The sequence below is a fragment of the Phocoena sinus genome, chromosome 7 (assembly GCF_008692025.1).
Source record: "Phocoena sinus isolate mPhoSin1 chromosome 7, mPhoSin1.pri, whole genome shotgun sequence".
NCBI classification, from domain to species: Eukaryota; Metazoa; Chordata; class Mammalia; order Artiodactyla; family Phocoenidae; genus Phocoena; species Phocoena sinus.
Genome location: NC_045769.1, coordinates 1,275,054 through 1,282,062, shown reverse-complemented (window position 1 = coordinate 1,282,062; position 7,009 = coordinate 1,275,054). Strand labels below are relative to the sequence as shown.

At 56.8% G+C, this 7,009-nt stretch overlaps 1 protein-coding gene across 2 annotated transcripts in view; it reads right to left on the bottom strand.

The window, feature by feature from the left end:
* Positions 1-267: 267 nt before the first annotated feature.
* Positions 268-7,009, bottom strand: part of NDUFA10 (NADH:ubiquinone oxidoreductase subunit A10) — a 48,881-nt gene continuing 42,139 nt past the window's right edge. For both annotated transcript variants that reach the window (XM_032636856.1, XM_032636855.1), the window contains one exon: positions 268-704. In XM_032636856.1, the coding sequence (XP_032492747.1) occupies positions 636-704 (69 nt within the window). In that variant the 3' untranslated portion in view covers positions 268-635. The remainder of the gene's footprint in view (positions 705-7,009) is intronic.

Here is a 7,009-nt window from a genome sequence, read left to right as displayed (position 1 = left end):
TTCACAGCCAATACTCTGCTCTATGAACCTAGGGTAACTGCTTCCTCTTTTTGGTATTTCCTCTTTGCTTTTTTCCTTTTTCTCTAATGTAGTAGTTACATTCTAAAACAAAAAGAAGAAATGCTTCAGAAAAACTCTTCAATCCTAATATATGCCTTGATCAAACCAAACCACATCAAAGCAAACTGTTGGCTAACGGTAAGTGTGTGTGCGTACTCATGTATGTGACACGTATGCGTGTGTGGGCAGATGTATAATGGAGAGATGTGCCATAGAAACGGTTTTATTTCTTGAAGTCTGAACACACAGTGCACAAAACCTGCCTGACACAGAGCATGACTGTGATGAAATGAGATTCTCCAAGTGACACCTGCTCTTTCACAGCAGACTGTTTCTCCCCAGTGATCATCGTCCCAGAATAAAGCTGGAGGGCCCCCCCTTTAAATGGGGGTGCCTCCTTCCACTCCCGTAAGTACACTGCAGGGCAGACTGCTGTTTGCTGCGCCATTTCTTCCACTGTGCAACTTCAGGATCATTCACTCCCACCCCCGATTTTAAGCTACGTGGAGTCCAGGGGAGTCAGGCGGCCTGGGTGCACCTCCATCCTCGTGAGGCAGCTTCCACGGAGGCGGCCGTCACTTCAGCCAGATCCATCTGTCCCCCACGTCCTTGTTGTACCCAGGGCTGTACCTGCGGCCCGGCAGCTGCGGGAGGGAAAGCCGTGGTCACCAGCAGTTTACAACGTCCGTCCGTCCCCGCAGCTCACCCGACGGCTTCCTCCGCTCCACCCTTCCCCTCCCCGCGCCGGCGGGGCCTGCTTCTGGCGGTCCCACTGTAAGGGTGAGGGGCCCCGCGGAAGGAAGCACAGCACGACCTGCCCTCGGGAGCCTCCATGCTGCTGGGGGGCTACAAACGCCAGTGGCCAAGCCACGTGTCCGTGCTGCTGTTGGGAGGGTGGCCATGGAGCCTCGGGCAGAAGTGGCACTGACCTAGGGGAGCCACAGCTTTGGGGGGGGGGCGGGAGGGGAGATGTCTCAGCCCCTCTCTCTGCCCCACCTGCCCGTCTCCTGCCAGCACCTCCTGCCATGGGCCCCACCACAAATCGGGGGCAGGGGCCCCAGGGGTGCAGGGCACACACAGGGTGAACCTGGAGGGGCACAGAGGCTCCCTCACATGGCCAGGAGGGCTCGCAGGGGAAGGGAGCCTGCGGCGAGGGCGAGGGGTCCACAGGCTGGGATGGCGCGTCACAGGGTTGGCCTCCACCGTGGAGCGTGGAAGCCTGGCTCTGAAGGCCAGGCTGGAAGGAGTCTTGCGTGGGCCAGGCAGGGAACAGGCAAAGCACAATGAGATTCATCCAGTTAACAGTGGGGACAAAATACGGAGTTTTCTTTTTCCTACCTTCCAGTTAATGTGGTCCAACAGTAGATATGTACATACTACATACTGCACACAGAAATCTTCCACACTTTGCCCTTGAGAACAAGTACTGAAGCAGCTTAAAAAAGAAATCCGCCTTTCCTTGATTCTCATCAGCAGAGGGCATTCATTACCAGCCACACCGAGGTGGAGGCAGAGGCTACAGTGCAAGGAGGGCCAGACACAGTCACACCCGAGGACAGACAGCCCTGCCTGGACACGCCCCGCGGCCACACTACCCATCCCGGCACTGAGCCTGCGTCCCCTCTGGCAGGTGCACAGGCCTGCAGTGGGCGTGCGCGGCTGCAGGACGCGGAGAGAAGCGGGGACCTGTAAGTGGGGAGGACCGAGGTGCAGGCTGACCGCAGCTTCCGGCCCTGGGAGCCTCTGTGCACAAGGTTTCGTCCAGGTGCTAGGAGCATCCTGGGTATACAACAGAGGAAAAAGGAAACACCCAGCTCCCCCCCAGGAGTCATCCTCTTGGGCGGAGACTGGGAAGGGAGCCAGTGGCACACGACGGCCCACGGTGCCCGCCAAGGGGGAGCCGGCGGGGGGCGCACACAGAGCAGCAGAGCCCAGGGACGGGGCGAGCGGGGACGCCTGGCGTGGCCACGGGAGGAGCAGGGGACAGGAGTGGCGGGAGGACCCGGGAGTGAGGGCGGCGCCCCTGCTCTCCAACTCCGACAGGCACTGCGGCAGAAGGTGGTCGCTGGGCCGGAAGAGCTGCAAGTGCGGCCCTGCGCGAGGGTCTCAGCGACCTCCACGGGCCTTAAGGGCTCAGGAGAGCCTGGGCAGCACAGCGGAGCACAAGCAGGGGAGAGGCGGGTGGCGCCCCAGGGAGGCGGGCACCCCGGTTGGCTCCCAAGCAGAATGGGAGCAGCACGTGGGCCGCCGCGGGGAGACCACCAACGGGCAGGTGGGGAGCTGGGTCGGTGGCCGAGAAGGCGGGGCTGTGCTGGAGACCCAGCTGCACAGCTGCCGCCCGGCATCTTGAGGGAGGGGCCGCCATCCCAGCGAGGACGGCACGGGGGAGAACCCGAGGAGAGGAGGGGCCCCGGAGCCTGCAAGCAGGGGGCGCTGTGTGTGGAGACGGGGTGTGAGCAGAGCCTCTGTGTCAAGGGGGTACTGAGATCACAAAATCCCCCCTAGACTCCCACGCCCTCACCCCCAGACCCTGTGCCTGTGCAGAGGGACCTCGAGGCGGGGAGACCGCCCTGGACTGACAGGTGGGCCCAGGGTCATCGTGAGGGTCCTGGGAGAGGGTCAGCTCAGGAGATGCGGTGGCAGAAGCAGAGGTCGGCCTCACCGGGGACGGGAGCCAAGGTGCGAGGGGCCCTAGAAGCTGGAAAGGAAAGAAGCAGAGGCTCCCCAGAGCCCCAATGGGAGCACAGCCCCTCGCCTGGGTTTGTGCTCTGACCCCCAGAACCGGAAAATGACACGGGCACCTTCTCACCCGCTCCGCCTGTGGCCGTTCGTTACAGCTGCTACAGAAAACCCATGCAGCTTGTTCTGCGTTTTATGACGGAGACATTGGGCGTGTCTGTACGAGAGAGAGGCCGTGCTGAGGCCGTGGGAGAGCGGCCACCCCCTGGGAACAAGAACCAGGAAGGGGGCAGAGGGGCCACAAAGCAGGAGCCGCGGGTGCATCTCCCCACATGGTCTCTCCCTGTCCACAAAGACGTTCCCAGCCACCTGCTGTGAATACACGCCCGCTGCAGCAATAGAAGAGCAATCTTAATTTTTATCACTCTGTAATTTTTTTCACACCAGAAAGGGATCTCTTTTCATCGGAAAGGTTTTCAAGCTTCGCCGACACCAGCACACCGGCACCGGGCCAGCCCCCAGCACCTGCTGAGGAAGGGCCGGGAGGCCACAGTTTGACTCTGCTGTCTTCTTTGCAAATCAAATTTTAAACCACAGAGCAGAGAATAAAAACTCGCAGGATGTGGAACCGCTGAGTGCAGCCAGCGTCTATCAACTGCATCACAAAATCTGCTCTCTGGACCTCCTGGGGCAGCACCTAACTGGCCTTTGACACCCAGACAAGGGTCCCCAGACCCTCAGGGTTCCCTTTCAGTGCAGTTAAGCCAACAGAGAACCCCAGGAGTGTTCCCATTTGGGATGTTTCACAACGAGAATGCAAAACAAAGCCTCTTCCTTTTCACCACTTCATATCTGCATCTGCTTCCGTAAGTCAGCCTTCAAGCCTCCCAGCCCCCGTCCACCACATTCACCACTTGAGAAAACACGCTCTGTGGCCCTGTGAGGACGGAGTGGCCCAGGACCTCCTGGCGGGAGCATCTCTCAGAAGCCGACGCGGGCACCTGGTCCGACCGTCAGCACAAGAGCGTGGCTCCTGGACGCGGGCCCGCAGTCAGTTTTGTCCTGGGTCAGGCCGGGGAGCCGCAGGCATGGTAGGTCTGAGCTCAGGGTGGTGCGGCTGAAACAAAGTGATGCTGCTGAGTTTGACTGTGAGGACACTTTAAACCCTGGGTGAGTTCTGATTTTAGAAAAAGGCACCCATCTCTACACGCCACAGGCCGGGACGGCATGGGTGCCGTGGAGTGGCTCAAGAGGTCCGAGCTCACAGAGGCTGCTCCTCCCAGGCACGGCTGTCACACGCAGCTCAGAGACGCCGGCACGGGCTTAAACCGCCCGCTGCTTGGACAAAAGCCAGCTGAGAAGAGGAATATATATGCACTCATCCTCCTGGAGGAAACTGTGCATTCCTTCTACACTTGATACACTGTGTCCTGGCTGCTTTGAGACACGAATAGAAGTCCCATCTTCTCTAACCTTATAAAATACACAGAATATATAAACCAGTTGGGAAGTGGGATGGTAGCAGGTGGAAAGTCAGGTCAGGGAGGAGTGGAGGGGATGCAGAAGTCCTCCCTGACCGACCCGGACAGCGGAGAAGAGGACACGGTCAGGAGGACGGGGGGGGCAAGGGTGACAGGATGGGGTGGAGCGCGTCCTGCTGGAGCCGCCGGGCGTGGAAAGCTGCTCCCTGATGGCCACGACCTCAGTCACCTTGGCCTCTAGCAGCGCCACTAGGAACGGCCCAAGCGAGAGGCCAACCCATGCCAGGTAATGCCTGTAGTTCCCGCCACGAGGGAGTAATAGGGCCTGGACTCAACCCCTGGCCACACGCATCTGGAAACTGGACCACCTGAGTGTACTGGTGGCACTGAGTAGACATGGGCTGAGCGCTAAGGGGAAGGACCTGGGCAGAAAAGAGCCACGTCAATCCAGCGCGTTTGGTCTCTAGCTGAGCAGCAGGCAGGGTGCGTGGGGCGGTGCCCCCGCGGCGGGTGGAGAGCACCCCAGGCAAAGGACGTCCCAGGGTGTCTCCGGGTGAGCAGTCCAAGAGCTGCCCTGGGGCTGAGCCATCCAGAGCAGAGGGACCGCTCACTGCACACCGGGGACCGGGCTAACCCTTCCCTAGAAGACAGGCTGCTCTAGACCCACCAAAACGGTTAAACATCAAGCCCCCAAAGCTTAAACTGACTTGCAAGTATCTTAACTGCCTGCCAGAAAGAATTCTAACACTCTTCAATAGAATGAAACAAAACCTAGTGCTCATAAACATAAAAATTCATGATTTATGGCAACCGATGTTCTAGACACGTGAAAGAGAAAAATGTAACTTGTAACCAGGGGAAAATAATCAAGCAGACTAAGGACATGACAAAGATGATGGATTAGGAAACAAGGACATTAAAACAGCTATAAAAATATTCAACGTAATCAAGAAATTAAATGGAAAAGGAAAATAATGAAAGAACTGGAAAATATAAAAAGAACGTCTAGAATTTAAAAAAACCCAGGATTCCCGAAATACAAATTCCACTGGGTAGGTGTGGCAGCCATGCAGATGTGCTGCTCAGATGCCCTGCTGCGAGGAGGCCCGAGTGGCCGAGGGCCCAGGTGCTGACCCTCTAGGCCCGCCACCCTGTTCACGCAGAGGCCACGCCTCCCACGTAAGGGTGCAGCCCACGACCAAGAGCAGCAGAAGTTCCATGGCAGCCCATCCGTGGGCCGTGGGCCTCTTTCAGCAGGAGCCTTTGGCTCTAGGACACCCCGTCGGCCTGGCCAAACCCTTCCTGGACTGTTCCTCCCCAATCTCCTCCCCTTCCCTTCCCTGTCACAGGGCCAGACTCCTTCCACCTCAGGTCTGGTCCCTTTATCCTTCACAGGGGCTTCCTTCCAAAACCTCATCAGTGTTTACTCCCATCCTGGCTTCTGTTTCTCGGAGGACCCAAACTAACACAATGAATTAATGGCGTTATTACATGTGACCGCAGAAGAAAACAGCAGTGAACTTCAAGACTGAGCAACAGAAACTACCCCAAACAAGACACAGAGAGAAAAGGTCAAGGGCAAATGGACAGACCCTTAGTGGCCTGTGGGGCAGGATCAAGTCATCCAGCATCTGTGCACTCAGAGTCCTCGATGGGGGAGGAAAACGATCTGAAGAAATAACGACCAAACATTTTCCAAATGATAGGAAAACTAGAAACCCTCCCAGCCAAGAAACTCAATAAACGCCAAGCCGGACAAACAGAGAGAAAACCACAGGAGCACATAATAATTAAAGTACTGAAAACCAGTGATAGAGAGAGTAAGGGGAAGTCTTAAAAGCAGCCAGAGAAAAAAGCTCCATTAGGTACAAGGGCCAAAGATAAGAATAATTTCATATTTCTCATCAGAAACTGCAAGCCAGGAATCTATGGAGTATCTTCAGTGTTGGCAGAAAACAACTGTCAACCCAGAATTCTATGATGAATGAAAAACCTACCAAAATGCAACGGAAACACATATCTTTCTAAACAACGGCTAACAGAAGTCATCACTAGCAGGCCCGTAGCATGAGCTCAGCTATTGAAGGGGGCTCTGCTCAGCCAGGTGAAACCTGGACCTGCGTGAAGGAACCGGGCACAGCCGGAACCACAGCTGCAGGAGGAAGGGCAGGAAGGAGGAAAGACGGAATAAAAAGCTCGAGTGAACTGTTTAAAGCCAAAGTAGTAACAGTATATCCTGAGGTTCCTAACACGTGTGGAAGTGAAATACACACGCGTAACGGCACAGAGGACAGACAGGGGGAGAGAAGCCGGCTGCGAGGGGCTCACGTCACGTGTGACGTGGCCCGATGCTGGCTTTCTGGGGGACCGTGACAAGGTAAAGGTGTGCACCGCACACCTCACAGCAGTCACTAACGATGAGATAAAGAGGTGCAGCGGATAGGTCAACGGAGGGAATGAAACAGAACCACGGAAAACAATCAACTAGCACACAGAAGCCAGGGAAAGAGGGAGTAAGACGCTGCTGCAGGGCTGAAACATGAGCAGGTCAGGAGCAGCGGGTCCCTCAGCGGAAGCGCCTCGCCCTGACCCAGGAAGCCCCTCCCCGGAGGCGGCTGACAGCACAAAGGTCACGGGCGCGCCCCCTTCAATGGATGACCTCGGTGCCGGTACTTCGGTTTCTGCTCAGAGAACGTCTAACTCTCCAGCCCCAGCTGCTACTGCACGCAGTTATCTACCAGTTAGAGAATCACTCTCAGGAAAGAAGTCCCGTAAGAAAACTGCCGCTT